At 34.8% G+C, this 17,035-nt stretch overlaps 1 protein-coding gene across 1 annotated transcript; it reads left to right on the forward strand.

Annotated features, from left to right (window-relative positions):
* The first annotated feature begins 388 nt into the window (after nucleotides 1–388).
* Nucleotides 389–8,171, forward strand: LOC135195417 (uncharacterized). The gene is made up of 5 exons (XM_064221667.1): nucleotides 389–496; nucleotides 4,279–4,347; nucleotides 5,864–6,129; nucleotides 6,576–6,738; nucleotides 6,930–8,171. The coding sequence occupies exons 2-5, from the start codon at nucleotides 4,284–4,286 to the stop codon at nucleotides 7,451–7,453; spliced, it is 1,017 nt and encodes a 338-aa protein (XP_064077737.1). The 5' UTR covers nucleotides 389–496; nucleotides 4,279–4,283; the 3' UTR covers nucleotides 7,454–8,171.
* Nucleotides 8,172–17,035: the final 8,864 nt, after the last annotated feature.

A 17,035-nucleotide genomic window follows, 5' to 3' on the forward strand; every position in this document is an offset into this window, starting at 1 on the left:
TCAGCATAGAAAGGTTTGGAATTTATTTATTTATTTATTTATTTATTTTAATTTTTTTACAATACTTTTTTAAACATTCAAACGTTGTTGACTTCAGGTTTTAGTTGTCAATTTTTCTAATATATAAAAGAAGATTCATTTGGTGAAGTTTTATCGCTGTCTTATCGAACAAAAACCCGTCTTACGACACAGTTGTTATCGAAGTAATTGTTAGATTATTCTGTCTCACGGCGGCGTCGTCACCATCGTCAACAGGAAGCGTTCCTGTTTTACATTCCGGAACATGGCTGCCTTGATTATCGCTCCCGGAACCTCCCTGATTACAAATTCGTCGAATAGAAGAAGAAGAAGAAGAAGAAGAAAATCTTGAAATCAGTCGTAGAATGATTCTGGTTTTAGTTCGTCCGGGCTCTGTTGTCAAGGCAGTGATATTATTGTTATGGGGTCCGTTTGTGTTGTGAAGTCCAGCTGATTTCTTTCGTGAACAACTACCAAGGTGATGACATTCTTGCATCTTTGAACGTTTCTTGATTCTTGCACAGTCTGTTGATTCGTGTGTTTTTTTTTTCTTTTATTTATTCCTTTTGTGTTTGCTATAAAGATTGAGAATAGTCTCTGAAAATAATATATGTATATACTATATAATATTGTGGTTATGTGTATATATATATATGGTGTGTATATATATAATATATATATATATATATATATATATATATATATTATATATATATATATATTATATATATATATATATATATATATTATATATATATATATATATATATATATATATCTAATATATATGTATATATATATATATATATATATATATATATATATATATATATATATATATATATATATATATATATATATATATATATCTATATGTATATATAGTGTATATGTGTGGTGGTGAATGTCTTTTACTGTAATACAAAACCGTATAATTGAAGATAAAGGGCCCATAAAACACTATTTTGACGTTGCAACCATATACTTCGAGCACTTCCTTCTGTGCTCCTGATCACTAGTAAAATATGGACATAGTTATTTTGTTTGCTAAAACATATGCAAGCTGCTTCTAACAAATTTCTTGCAATCATATCTTTTTCTTTGAATAATGTGTCTGTTTTGTTCCAAAGGATAGGAGAGCCACAATTTTGTACATGGAGAGTTTGTTCTTACACAATATCGATGCTGGGAAATTCTCTTATCGATATCTTTTCCTGTTTGTCCCAGGTAGAATTTGCCACATTCACAAGGTATTTTGTAAACCACGCCTTCTTCTTGTTTGGGGCTGTTGCAAATAACTGTCTTTCCTACTGTGTTGGAGTAAGAAAATACTACTTTAAAGTTTAATAATCTCAAAGGATAAACAATATCACTGAATGAAGGGTGGAATGGGAGAACCAGAGTACTACTCATATATTCCTCGTTGGTGTTTGTACTATAATAAGTTTGTTTAGCTAAGAATAAACATTCCTCTATTTCCTTGATCGAAAAGTTGTTTTTCATGCCAATTCTCGTGATAATACTAATCTCCTCGTCTAAATATTCAGGGCTAACTAGTCTAAGTGCTCTTAAAAAGTGACATCTCAAAGCCATGTACATCACATTGCGTGTATGGGTCGATTTTGCATTGATCATTAGGTTGTTATTTGTAGCTTTTCTGTGAATTTTGAATTTTAGGCCATTATCTGTTCTAATTATTTTAGTATCTATAAAATTAACAGAGTTATTTGCTTCTTTCTCCATGGTGAATTTTATTGATGGTACTAAGGAATTAAGATCAGATAGAAATTTATCAGTGTCGTGGTTTACATTCCAAACAGTATCTAACCCAAAAAACATCATCTGGAAATATGCTGTTGGCAATACGAGTTTCATAGAATTCCATGTATATGTTAGACAACACAGGAGACAAACAGTTGCCCATTTGCATTCCAAATTTCTGCTTATATTAGCTATTATTAAAAACAAAACATGTATCTATTACACAAAGTCTAATTAATTTCAAAATGTCTGAAACAGGTATGGAAAAAACATATTTATTTAGTTCCATATTTAAAAATTCAAGCAGATCTAAAACTAGTACACAGGTAAATAAACTGTACATCAAAACTAATCAAGTGACAATTTTGGTTAATTTGTACATTTTGAACTACATTAACAAATTGAATTGCTGATTTGACCATTTGTTTATGATTTAAACAACCTAATTTTTACTTTGACAATTATGTTAATTTTATTTTCCAGTGGGAAAGTGTGTATGAATTTTTGTAATACTCATTCTGTTTAGTTAAAATAAAGCTCTTGAAGAGGCCTGGTGGAAGGCGAAATTATCGAGTACTAGAGTCTTTTATTCTCTTTTCTCCTGGGTGGACGATATTGACAATATATATATATATATATATATATATGATATATATATATATATATAATATGATATATAGATATATAGTATATATATATATATATATATTATATATATATAGTATATATTATAGTATATATATATAATATATCTATATATATAGTATATATATATATATATCTATTAGTAATATATATATAATTATGATATATGTATATATATATATATATATATATATATATATATATATATATATATATATATAGATATATATATATATATATATATATATATATATATTTTATATATATAATATATAATATATATCTATATATAATACTATCTATATATATGATATATATATCTATATATATATATATATATATATGTATATATATATATAATTATATATATAATTATATATATATATATATATATAATATACTATATATATATATTATATATAATATATATATATATATATATATATAATTTTATATACTATATATATAATTATTTATATATATATATATATATAGTATGTGTGCATGTATATACTAGGATATTCTTACAGTCAGGGAAGCATTAATATACCTTATAGAAAGACCACTGGGGAGTGGTGCTGGCCCCGTACTAGAAGGTCTTAATGTGGAGTCTTACTTCCCATAAACTTTTTGTTTTATTCGCGGTAAAATATGCGGATAAACATTATAGATAGATGTAAAATACAAAGGGTTTCAACGGCTGCATTTTGTTGCCTAAAAAGCACTTGAATTCCTACAGCGCAAGTAGACTTACCATCATGAAAACGCGAATAGACATATTCTAAAGCAAATGCAGAAAAGAAGAGTAATATTTTTATCAACATATGACATGTAATAGGAGTTGGGAATTTGAATGCAGTTAAAATGCATGTGTGCATTCCTGAAAATGCAAAAGAAGAAACATTTATGCTTTTGTTTCGTTATGGTAAAATTTTTTAAAATTATGTAGCATATGAACATTATTCTGTGTCCTATTCCTCTTTATTATTTTTTCTTTTTTTTTCCTTTTCTCTACCAAATTCTTTATTAGTTCTCTTTTTAGTGGTAGCTGTTTGTTTTAACGTAAAAGATTTTTCTAATCTTCCAAATAATTCTTCTTCAGAATATTTTTCCCATTTTTACATGATTCATAGAAGAATGTTTTTATAAAGTTACTTTTATTTTTTGCTTGTTAGCTGGATTTGCTGAGCTTAAGCAATAACATTAACAAAATTCTATTTTTTATGTTATGTTAAAACTAGAAATCTTTTTGGTTGTCGGTTTTAATTTTTAATTAGTAAATTGTGAAGAATTCGAGAAGTTAAGAAACCTTTGTAGCTATTACAATTATATATATATATATATATATATATATATATGTGTGTGTGTGTGTGTGTGTGTGTGTGTGTGTGTGTGTTCATATATATATGTTAACTTTTATCACTTATACAATTCTTCTGTGCATTAATACAATTGCTAGGAGGACCTCATTGAAACTAGATGGTATCTAGCGGAGATATTTATTTTTAAAAAGTTAAATGGTTTACAGGACAGCTTGTAATTTTTTTTTTTTTTTAAATATCTCCTCTAGATACCATCCAGTTTCAGTGACGTCCTGTTAATGTGTGTATATACATATGTATGTGTGTGTGTGTGTGTTTCTAGCGGAGATATCTATTAAAAAAAAAGTTACACGCTTTCCAGGAAAAATGTAATTTTTGTTTCTTCATAAAGATCTCCGCTAGATGCCATCCAGTTTCAACGAGGTCCTGGTAATATAAATATAACTCCGGATACAGAATTCCTCTCGCATAAATTTCCCATAATGCTGAAGAAATGAGACAGAGTTTAATTTTGTTCCAAATTTCCTTTCAGATACCATGAGAGCCATCTTTCTGCTCATCGGCTTTATTGCTGCATCATCTGCAGAGGGAACTCAATCTGGTAAGAGCTGTGTCAGCGCATTTTCACGTTTGTGTCGTCGGTGTTCATTGAAATGTGTAAAGATACTTTTTTTTTATTTTTTTTATTTATGGTTCCTGACTTATTTCGTCTACCGAAATCCATTTGCTCTGCACAGTCCATATAAATGGTTACTTTCTCTTTTTTTAGGGTAATGGAATGAAGTGAATATTATTCTTTTCGCTTGTACGGAAATAATATCTTTACGAAGTATTCATCAAGAAAATGTGTAATTTTCGTAACTTTTCAGTTTGCGTTTTAAGCCTTAGTCCTATTTTAATTGTACTTTTGACAAATTAGTTTTTGAAACCATAAGCCTGTATCAGACTGTTGGGTTTCCTGTAAACATATAGACTTGTATGCATAGACGTCTAGGCGACCGAATTAAATTAATTCCTTATTTCCTCCCGATCTTCCTTGATCATTCATCCCGACTTTATTTATGTATTTATTTATTTGTTATTCTTTTCGAAATACGTTTTCTTCAGCTTGGTTTTTGGCCCCAAAACATAAAATTTGATTTGCAAACCTCAAGGTTCATATGAGCCGAAACATAATTGATCTCAGTATGATATTTTTGTGCGAGTGTTGGTTACTTATAAAGGAAAGGTCATTGATAATCCTGAGGACGAAAGAAAGCTCGAAAATGTATCTCCAGCGTTTGCAATCCTATCAATAATGAAGATGAATGAATGGGCTCTTTATATTGAATAACCGGAAAGAAAGCGTTGATGATGATAAATTACAGAACTCTTGAGATTAATGTGATGGATTTGTCTTCTTCACACGGCTGGGGAGAGAGAGAGAGAGAGAGAGAGAGAGAGAGAGAGAGAGAGAGAGAGAGAGAGAGAGAAGAGAGAGAGATTTTCGTGGAATATTTTTGTGAGACCAAGTGGGAGAGAATGGTTGAAAAGTGGAGGAGAGAGAGAGAGAGAGAGAGAGAGAGAGAGGGGGGGGGGGGGAGAGAGAAGAGATTTGAGAGAGAGAGAGAGAGAGAGAGAGAGAGAGAGAGAAAGCATATTCCTTAGAAATCGAGAAAACGAGAAAGTTCTCTGTTGGAGAAATAGGGAAGCATGTTTTTCCTTTGACACCTTTCAGTGGCAATAAGAGGGGCAGACCCGATAGTGCATTTAAAAGTCACCGAGGGCCTTAATTGCTTTTGATACTGTAGTGCCTGCACATATTTTAATCATGCGTTTAGCTGAATTACCATACTATTTACTAAACTGAATTATGATTATAAATACCAATATGTGTATGCACGAAGCTTCGTACTTTTTGGTCTCATTTGTAATGAAAATATTACGAATAGTGACATAAATATGTTGTCGGTTGCATTGAAATTGTAATATATGGCTAACTGTTTTGCTGTACTGCTAACGAACGTAATTTACAAAAAGATATAATCTGTTCCCAGACCTAATATTCCGGCAGCAGTAGCAGTAGTAGTAGTGAGCAGGCTCTGACTTATGTAACGGCCCATCTAATTCACTTCCAGATTGCCAAGAAGTAGGCTTCCCGGTGAGTATGGCTCTAGCTGACGACGGCACCTTCGCAGCCGTCCTGGTGCTCCAACCCGAGTCCCTGAGGTGGACTCTAGACCTAGGCGTCGTGAGCTTCGACGGGAGTTCGAACAAGACCGTAGCGATGGTGACCTTTGATGCAAGATCAGAAAAGCCGAACCTAAACTTAAACTGTACTAATACCGATGGAAACTCATGCCAATCTCTCACAGACCTGGATAGTACTATTTTTAAGATCCAGGTAGGAAGCGAGATGTAGCTTCGGGAGGGGGTGTTCAGTAAAGACCCATTGTGTTGTAGGAGACTCATTATATTCTCGAATGTGGCCAGTCATTTTGTATTGAAGTCAGAAATTGTTACTTTTAATCAAAATCAAAAGTAGCTTGTAGTTCGGATTAGATATTATTGTATGATAGAAAGATATTGTAAACTTAAGTATTCGTGTTTATAGGCCTATAGAATATCTTGACCAAAGTCATTTCTGTAAATAAAGAGCCAATTATTTGAAAAGCTAAACCAGCTTAAATCACCTCCGCGTCCGAAGGTATCAAATGTTTGCAAATTACCGAAAAAAAATCTCATGTTGCTAGATACTCTCACTACTGATATCTAAAACCTGTACTTGAATTACGATTGACCAACTTCAGTTCACTATGTAAAACTTTTCACGTAAAGAATTCGTTTCAGGTTAATGGAACCCTTCTAAAAGTTTATCAAAAGTCACCTGAGGTGTTTAAAGTAATCGGAAAGTTTATTTGTACTGAACTTGGCAAAGAAAAGATTAGCCTCATCAGGACGGGAGAAGAGACCAGAGATTTCAGTGATGTTCAAGTGTGCTCTGTTGCAAATGGTAAGGAAATTTTTGCAATTGGTCTATAGATATCATTTGTCTGATAGGGAGAATATATGAGAATAATATTGAAATTCAAAGGAATTAGACACTTTTCAAAATAGCTGTTCAATTAAAAAAAATTTTCAAGTTGGTGTATTGGAACAGAGACATAACCTACATTTTATTTTGTGTTAATTTTCTTGTGACAGGAAAGAAAGGAATAGCCGTAGGTACCGTTACCGGCGTCGTGGCACTTGCCCTGTTATCTGTTTGTTTGGTAATGGTCTCAGTTAAGGGAATGAAAAGATTCTGCAAAGGAGAGGCCGCGAAACCTTTAGAGAAGTTCAAGATACGACGTCGGTTTGTCGAACGCCACGCTCAGATTCCCTACAGAGATATGCCTGTCCCCGAAGGTGGCCGATATCCAGCGTATCGTATCCAAGAGGGCGAAGTCACCTTCACAGACGGCAGCAGAAGAACCGAATCGATCCGTAGCCCACAGGACACGAACATCCAAGTCCTTTACAAAGTCCGCACAATAGTGGCCGTGCCCGGAGGAATCTGCAGCTCTGTGGCTTCAGGAAGACGGTTGTGCCCTCCACCGGGAGCTTCCAGCGAGCAAATATACCAGAACTTCCCACCGGCACGGTGCCAGGAATTGCCCGAGAACCTGGAACCAGAGTCGCCTGACCACATTTACGATCATTTGAACTATCATCGTCCTTCTCCCTGAAGGCTGATAAGCAAATGTGATTTGATTGGAACGCTCTTCAACATTTTTAAGCTACTGAAGTTTTCTCAGATTCGCCTTAAATATAAGGTATTGTGTCTGTGTATATGTTTATGTGGACGTTTGTGTATGTGTTTTAAGTCCGTGTGTGTGTATGTTTGAGGGAAATGACATTTTTTGTAGTAATCTAAATTCCTTAGCTGAACCTGTAGAATTCATTTTAGCTTCTACCACCACATGTAGAAACTAACTTAAGTAACTTGTAACTGTATCTTTTACGTTTGTGTGACGTTCTCGCCGCATGCAAATTATTCTGAATAATTTGCAGTAGATATTAATGTCAGTAAGGTTTTTTGTGTTAAGCATTGTAGTAACCTTATGGTGACCTTGCTCTACCCATAGCGCAATGTATATTGTTGCTCTTTTGTATTGACTTAAGCTTAGCTTTTAAGTCTTAGTTTTGTAATTTGTAGCTCGTTTTTGCTCTTATAAACTTAGTTATCTACTTATTATATGTTGCATTTATGTATGAATTATATTTGCCATGTACGTATTATGTATTGGTCTTTACAAACCCTCTGTATATTTATACTGTATATACCTTCTAGCCCAGATGGTAACCTTGTGGACATACGAATTGGTATTTACTTTATTATTATTATTATTATTATTATTATTATTATTATTATTATTATTATTATTATTATTATTATTATTATTATTATTATTAGTCGTTTTCCTTTTGATATGAAATAAAGAAAAATCCAGATATGAAATAAAAAAAACTATTGAAAAATAAACACTTTAATCCCTTTTAATTTTAACTTCTGAATTCAATTTCAGTTTGAACGTAACACTCATAATTATATACCATTAATATTTCATTGAAATCTAAAGGTTATGTAAACCGCGTTATGTAACCTAGTTAACATATTTTTGCCATTGTAGTTTGCAGCAAAAGTTTGCGAGGTAATTTTTTGTATATTGCAAGCTTGTTTGTTGTTCGAATGTTTTGGCATTTGTATAGAAAGATTTTCATCACGCTTTCTGTGTTAAATAAAAAAAAAAAAAAAGAACGCTACACTGAATGAAATTAAATTATTAAGTACTTAAGTATATTATTGTTGGTTTAATAAATTAATAATAAAAGATTTTATTGTATAGAATGATTTAATAGAAATTTTTACAAAGGACTTCAATTGATATATTGAATCAAATTAATTTCTGCTATTTTCATCGATTTGTCCATATATCGAACTGTGGGATTTTCTGTATTTTGCTTCATTTTGTATAGTTTTGATTGCTTTGCGTAAATCAAGAAACGGTATGAAAAAGGAAAGGTAGCGTTCTCTCAGGCAAAGAGCGGCCACTGTTTTTGTTTTTGCAAACAATAAAAGAATTATATATATAATATATATATATATATATATATATATATATATATATATATATATATATATATATATATATATATATATATATATATATATATATATTATAATTATTCAAACATATATATATATATATATATATATATATATATATATATATATAATTTATTATATATATATATATATATATATATATATATTATAGTATATATATATAATATATATAATATATATATATATATATATATAGATATATATATATATATGTATATTACATACATACATTGTCTATATATACTATATATATATATATATATTATCTATATATACATATATAATGAAGCTACGGCTTAGAGGATGAATTTTATCAAGTGAGCGGACGAAAAACATCCTCTGTTCCACACCCTCATCGTAAGAATCATGGTCACCTCTCTCTCTCTCTCTCTCTCTCTCTTTTCTCTCTCGGCTCTCTCTCTCTCTGCTCTCTCTCCTCTCTCTCCCCTTCACACACACTTCACGACACACACACACACACACACACACACACACAAGACGAAGAAACCCATGTAGAGGGGAACTCATCAGCAATTCCCTTTCCTCCATTTTAACGGGACTAATACCCACACTTCAGCCCAATTTTGCTAATTGACCCGTCCAGAAACTTTTTTGGCCGAAAGTTCCTAAGTCCGACCCCGATATTTCTCGGTGGAAAACCCTCTAGATTACTCGTTTTTTTCTCTCTCTCTCCCTTATCTTTTCCCACTAAGTTTCCGATTTTTTTTCGGAAAGTTGTATATTTTCTTAGTCGACCTTAGCCATAAGGAAATTTGTACTGAGTATTTTTGTATAAATTCGCTGGCAAGCTGTTTAATAATATATGATATCTCATGATGGTTAACAATAGATACTCAACAACCGACCCTTTTCTCTTTGAATGTAAGTAATATGACGCAATCTCTGCTGGTATCTTTAATGTAAATATTAATATGACGCAATCCCTGCTGGTATCTTGAATGTAAATAATATGACGCAATCTCTGCTGGTATCTTGAATGTAAATAATAATATGACACAATCCCTGCTGGTATCTTGAATGTAAATAATGTGACGCAATCCCTGCTGGTATATTGAATGTAAATAATATGACGCAATCGCTGCTGGTATCTTCAATGTAAATAATAATATGACGCAGTCCCTGCTGGTATCTTCAATATAAATAATATGACGCAATCCCTGCTGGTATCTTCTATGTAAATAATATGATGTAATCCCTGCTAGTATCTTCAATGTAAATAATAATATGACGCAATCCCTGCTGGTATCTTCAATGTAAATAATATGACACAATCCCTGTTGGTATCTTGAATGTAAATAATGTGACGCTGTTACGGTGTCGAAATATCTTGGCCAAGGGTCGATACAATGTTACGGCCTTTGAGGGAGGTCCGCTTCAGGTTCGATATGAAATAATAATAAAAAAAAAAATATTTCAACACCAACAGTTGAAACTGGGGATACGAATATAGAAAGAAACACTAACACAACAAAGGTTTATTTACAAGCTTACTGACATAGGTAGATGCAGAATGGTATCTCCTATTTACATAAAAAGACAGAATCTTACACTGCATGAACTGGGGGAACAGTGAGGCAATTCAAATACTTGCTAGTCAATTTGGTAATCCAAGGTGGTCGCTTCACTAAAGGGAAACGGTGATTGCAGACGTCCTCTTGACTCCGTATTGCAGAAAATAGTCTACTTGTAAGGCAGGAAATCCCCAAAACCTCTAGCAGGACGTCGAGATAACACGAGATAATTCGTCCACTCCTGAAGACGACTAGTCCAATATCCAACCAACTCCCGAACAACTCTTCTTTTGATCCTTCGTCGGTCCTTCCTTCGTCTCTAGTCTCTCTCTGACGATCTCTGCTGCTGATCTCGTACTGATATTCTGATCTGTGGCTCTTACTGAGGATATCTCTCTGTGACTAACTGGAGTCTCTCTTTTACGAACTCTCTCTCTTCTACGATCACTGCTCTCCAAAGTTCGTTCGTCGTATTTATACAGCATTCTGGGGGCGGAGCCTATGGCGAGCGTCACAGACTCGCGAGATTTCCACAACTTCCTAGATGAATCTAGACGAGGTATTGCATCAGAAATCGCGGCGTTTGTCATGTCACATTGGCGCATTTTTGCGCTCCACAACACGCCCGACGATTCCAGAACAGCCGCGAGAAAAAGGCGCCTCCAACACAGGCGCGAAAACCTCCTTACTGCCGAACTTCTCGAAAATGCATTCTCCTTTCCTTTATCTTTCTTTGCTAGGAAGCAATTACCATCACACGCCCCCTAAAAAGAGAAAAAAAATTAAATCAACTGATTTTTTTTTTTTTTCTAAAGAGAAGCAAGAATTAAACAACGGGGAAACAATTCTGCATAAAGCTTTAATACTTTTTCATTCACTCAACCACTCGTGCCAAAACAGAAAACGGTTATTAGGCTACTCATTCTGAGAAATCTCTAGAGGCTATCGCTATAACATTTATCCTTCTCTACTATTTCCGCTTTCTGAACTCTGATTAAAACTTATAAATACTAAAACACCTTTGTTTTTTCTCAAAACTAATCTCACTCAGTAACACTGTTACACGGGCGGAGGCCACGGCATGGGGCATTGTTTATAATTCTGAAGCAAATTTACATTCATTGCCTTTGCTCTACTCTTACCCACATCAATTCTATGATATATATTTCCCCTCTCCTGTAACACTGAAAAAGGACCTTCAAACTTATAAGGTAAAAAGGGACTTTCTCTCGAGACTAGTACTAAAACTTTATCTCTTACACACAAACTTCTCTCTTTTGCTCTAAGATCATGTCTTCCTTCAGTTCCCCATTGACTTCCATTCGGGTTTTCTTTCGCTAATTGCCAAGCGCTTCCGTTCTCCTCCGCTAGCTGCCAAACATCTCTTAGATTGTTTTTATAATACTCAAGATTAGTTATGCAATCATCTCTACCCTTACTTCTAGGCAAAGTTCCGACCATATGGATAAATACATTCTCAAAAGATTCACCTACTGAAGGAACATTGCACAACGGAACTCTGGTAATTACTTGAATCGGTTTCCTGGTAATTTGATATTCATGACAGCTTAAAGCAAACCTCTTGAAACACACATCATTTTTCATCTTAGGCCAAAAGTACACCCTACTAATACACTTGAAGGTTTTATTTACTGCTAAATGTCCTTGCTCATCGTGTGCTAACTTCAAAACTAGTTCACGAAACTTCCTAGGAACTAATAATTTTTCTGTGATTCCCCCTTCACTACGTGACTTCGGACGAACATGACACGAAACTTCGTCGTTTACACAAAAAGTTTCCTTACACACATCATTGAGATCATCATCCAGCTCACATTCAAAAATTCGGGTTAGTGTCTCATCCTTTTTCTGCAACTTGACTAGCTCATCCTTATCCAAAATGTTAGAGCCTAATTCATCAACGTAACTAGGACTAGATACCGGTACATTTACTACGTTACTCTCGACAGCTACACCTTCCGTTTGGCTATCACTGTCGACGATAGTTAGGTCTCTCAGCCACACTCATGCCAAGATCAACCTCACCACCTCTATCACACTCGTTCGAATCCACGAACTTACTCACGTTCGAATCCACGAACTTACTCTCGTTTGAATCCACGAACTCACTTTCGTTCGAATCCACGAACTTACTCATGTTCGAATCCACGAACTTACTTTCGTTCGAATCCACGAACTCATTATGACCGTAGTCTACGTCTGTATCTAAACCCGACCTAGTTACTACCATTTCAGGCACTGGAATATTCCTCACAACAGGATTCACATTCTTGGATAAAGCTAGGTCGTTACCGACAATAATGTCAATGCCTTCAACGGGCAAACTGTCCACAACTGCAAGTTTTACTTCTCCTGACACTACCTGACTTTCTAAATTCAACTTCAACAAAGGACAAAGAACACAAGTGTTAGGAAATCCACCTAACATGACTTTCTCTTCCATATTGATTTCTGCCCTGTTCGGCACACACTCTCGTCTAATTAGTGAAACAGCAGCACCTGTGTCTCGAAGCAAGACCACTTCTCTCGAATCTACTCCTCCAAGAGAGGAAACTATGCCTTCTAACAGAAATTCACCAAAAACTTAACTAGTTTCTCTCATCACATCATTCCTACTTGACGAAAGGTTAACTAGAGACACTGGTTTCTTACCGTCCTTCCTTTCTACTGCACAATTCCTCACTAAATGCCCTTTCCCATTACATCGGAAACAAGTTAATTCTGAGCCACTAGATGCCACTTTACTCTTACAAACCTTAGATGTATGACCAGGTTTTCAGCATGTATAACAGGAATAGTCACTTCTACTCGCATTGCTATTACTAGAACTGAAACCTTTACTGCTTTGTACTCTACCAGACGAAGGATCATTTCGTTTCTTACTAACACTCAAATTATGAGTTAGACTATATTCGTCAGCTAGCCTAGTTGCTCCTGCAAAAGATACTTCTCGCCTATCCTCTATATAAAGCTTAATCTCAGGGGATACATTATCTTTGAAATTTTCTAACAACACTAAGTTCTTCAAACTATCAAAATCCCCAACTTTAGCAGAAGTTAACCAATCAAAAAACAGCCTATCTAACTTCTTACGTAATATTTTCATCCTTTCTCAAATTTCTAAATTTCTTACGGTACGCCTCCGGTACTAGCCTATACGCGCTAAGAACAGTTTCTTTCACGATATCGTAATTATCACATTCCTCCTTAGACATGCAACTATACACAGTAAGTGCCCTACCACTCAAAACTGACTGCAAATATAAAAGTCCACGTTTCTTTAGGAGAACCTACTCTTTCCATTAACTTCTCAAAACACATGAAATATGTCGTAACATCTTCCTCATCGAACTTCGGTACTAATTTCAGCACTGTACTCATACCTAACCTATCAGTTTCGCCTGTCTGACTGTTACGAGCATTTTGCCTTAACCGAGCAATTTCCAACTCATGCATACGCTCTTTCTCTCTCTCTTCCTGCTCATGCATACGTACTTTTTCTCTTTCTTCCTGCTGCATTCCCAACATGTCTACCTCTCGCTGCATTTTCCTCACTTCTCTCTCAGCTGCTCTTTCATCTCTCTCATACTTTTCTCTTTCTTTCCTTTCAACATACTCACGGAGATCATTCCCATCTAGACCTGGTAGCTTACCTGACTCAATAAACTCTTTCACCATCTCACTCATTCTGATTCTTTCTATATTTTTCCTGTTTCAAACTGTTAAAGTGTTGATAGCCTAGGCAAGGTCGCCACAATGTTACGGTGTCGAAATATCCTGGCCAAGGGTCGACACAATGTTACGGCCTCTGAGGGAGGTCCGCTTCAGGTTCAATATGAAATAATAATAAAAAAAAAATATTTCAACACCAACAGTTGAAACTGGGGATACGAATATAGAAAGAAACACTAACACAACAAAGGTTTATTTACAAGCTTACTAACATAGGTAAATGCAGAATGGTATCTCCTATTTACATAAAAAGACAGAATCTTACACTGCATGAACTGGGGGAACAGTGAGGCAATTCAAATACTTGCTAGTCAATTTGGTAATCCGAGGCGGTGGCTTCACAAAAGGGAAACGGTGATTGCAGACGTCCTCTTGACTCCGTATTGCAGAAAATAGTCTACTTGTAAGGCAGGAAATCCCCAAAACCTCTAGCAGGACGTCGAGATAACACGAGATAATTCGTCCACTCCTGAAGACGACTAGTCCAATATCCAACCAACTCCCAAACAACTCTTCTTTTGATCCTTTGTCGGTCCTTCCTTCGTCTCTAGTCTCTCTCTGACGATCTCTGCTGCTGATCTCGTACTGATATTCTGATCTGTGGCTCTTACTGAGGATATTTCTCTGTGACTAACTGGAGTCTCTCTTTTACGATCTCTCTCTCTTCTATGATCACTGGTCTCCAAAGTTTGTTCGTCGTATTTATACGGCATTCTGGGGGCGGAGCCTATGGCGAGCGTCACAGACTCGCGAGATTTCCACAACTTCCTAGATGAATCTAGACGAGGTATTGCATCAGAAATCGAGGCGTTTCTCATGTCACATTGGCGCGTTTTTGCACTCCACAACAAGCCCGACAATTCCAGAACAGCCGTGAGAAAAAGGCGCCTCCAACACGGGCGCGAAAACCTCCTTACTGCCGAACTTCTCGAAAATGCATTCTCCTTTCCTTTATCTTTCTTTGCTAGGAAGCAATTACCATCACAGACGCAATCCCTGCCGGTATATTGAATGTAAATAATATGACGCAACCCTTGCTGGTATCTTCAATGTAAATAATATGACGCAATCCCTGCTGGTATATTGAATGTAAATAATATGACGCAAGCCCTGCTGCTATCTTCAATGTAAATAATAATATGACGCAATCCCTGCTGGTATCTTCAATATAAATAATGTGACGCAATCCCTGCTGGTATCTTCATATAAATAATGTGACCGCAATCCCGCTGGTATCACAATGTAAAAATAATGCCCGAAACAATAACTATGGTATCTTCAATATAAATAATATGACGAAATCCCTGAGGTATCTTCAATGTAAATAATATGATGAAATCCCTACTGGTATCTTGAATGTAAATAATATGATGCAATCCCTACTGGTATCTTGAATGTAAATAATATGGCGCAATCCCAGCTGGTATCTTGAATATAATATGATGCAATTCCTACTGGCATCTTCAATGTAAATAATATGATGCAATCCCTACTGGTATCTTCAATGTAAATAATATGATGCAATCCCTGCTGGTATCTTGAATGTAAATAATATTATGTAATCCCTACTGGTTCCGGTATAAATTCACATTACATAGTTAGTAGGAAATATCTTTCGTAAATGGCAAGTGAATTAAAACTCAACGTCAAGAAAATAACCAGAAGAACAGACACCCATATTGTGTACTAAAGCGCCCTGGTCGTTCTACCTGTTTTAGAACTTTATTTAAGAACGGTAGGAAAGTGTTGCTTTATCGCGTGATGGCATTGTCCTGCTGTAACTCATTGTAATCATCACTTTCATCATTTTCATTATTAAGGAAGTAACCTTAATAAAAGAATCTCTTGCTTCGTTCATAATGACAGCAACCCACCCCCACCGAACTCTCTCTCTCTCTCTCTCTCTCTCTCAATCGCCTCAGTGGCGTGATCGGCATGGTCTTGACCTGCCACCTCTGTGGCCGCGAGTTCGATTCTCGGGCATTCCATTGAGGTGTTAGAGATATAGATATGTATTTCTGGTGATAGACGTTCACTCTCGACGTGATTCGGAAGTCACGTAAAGCCGCTGGTCCCGTTAACCACTGGTTCTATGCAACAAAAAAATACCGTAACAACAAAACAAAACAAAGCAACCTCTCTCTCTCTCTCTCTCTCTCTCTCTCTCTATATATATATATATATATATATATATATATATATATATATATATTATATATATATATATATATATATATATATATATATATATATGCGCGGGTGGAATAGCTTCTTCATATTGCCACAGTGCCATTGTTTGTACAGATTTCCTTTGACGGTTCTGAGTAAAAAAGGATAGAAAAGGTCATTGGAAGAACGGAAGTTATTATTCCAGATGAGAGAGAGAGAGAGAGAGAGAGAGAGAGAGAGAGAGAGTATCAGCTCAGAAATATTTTGCATAATTGGAAGGTATAGTAGTGGAGCAATACGGAGAAAAACTTTCCATAATTGAAAGGGTGATGGCTGGGGCGCTCCAGAAGTTCTTAGATTGCTGAGTGAACCAAGTCAAAAGTTTTGTAATTCGGAGATAGAAATTCAGACGTCTTTGTAGCATTTTAAGAAGTAGTGTGTATTTAGGTAAGTGTGATATATATATATATATATATATATATATATATATATATATATATATATTATATATATATATATATATGTATATATATAGTCTCAGTAATTGGGCGGCTACTTGGAAATCTTAGCTTGATGATAAATAATAGTGCCAAGACCAGGAAGAACATTCTTTATTATACGAGCTTTCGAGGTTTAAAAACAAATCTTCAGGCTGAAAAAATGACAAGGATGAGAAATCACTAAAA

The sequence above is a fragment of the Macrobrachium nipponense genome, chromosome 16 (assembly GCF_015104395.2).
Source record: "Macrobrachium nipponense isolate FS-2020 chromosome 16, ASM1510439v2, whole genome shotgun sequence".
Classification (NCBI taxonomy): domain Eukaryota; kingdom Metazoa; phylum Arthropoda; class Malacostraca; order Decapoda; family Palaemonidae; genus Macrobrachium; species Macrobrachium nipponense.

What these genes read in the sequence shown, in the direction of transcription:
- LOC135195417 (XM_064221667.1), top strand. Translation starts at nt 4,284, where the DNA reads ATGAGAGCCATCTTTCTGCTCATCGGCTTTATTGCTGCATCATCTGCA. An exon ending in GTACTATTTTTAAGATCCAG is followed by an intron (nt 6,130 to 6,575) that starts GTAGGAAGCGAG and finishes AATTCGTTTCAG; the next exon opens with GTTAATGGAACCCTTCTAAA. An exon ending in AGTGTGCTCTGTTGCAAATG is followed by an intron (nt 6,739 to 6,929) that starts GTAAGGAAATTT and finishes TTCTTGTGACAG; the next exon opens with GAAAGAAAGGAATAGCCGTA.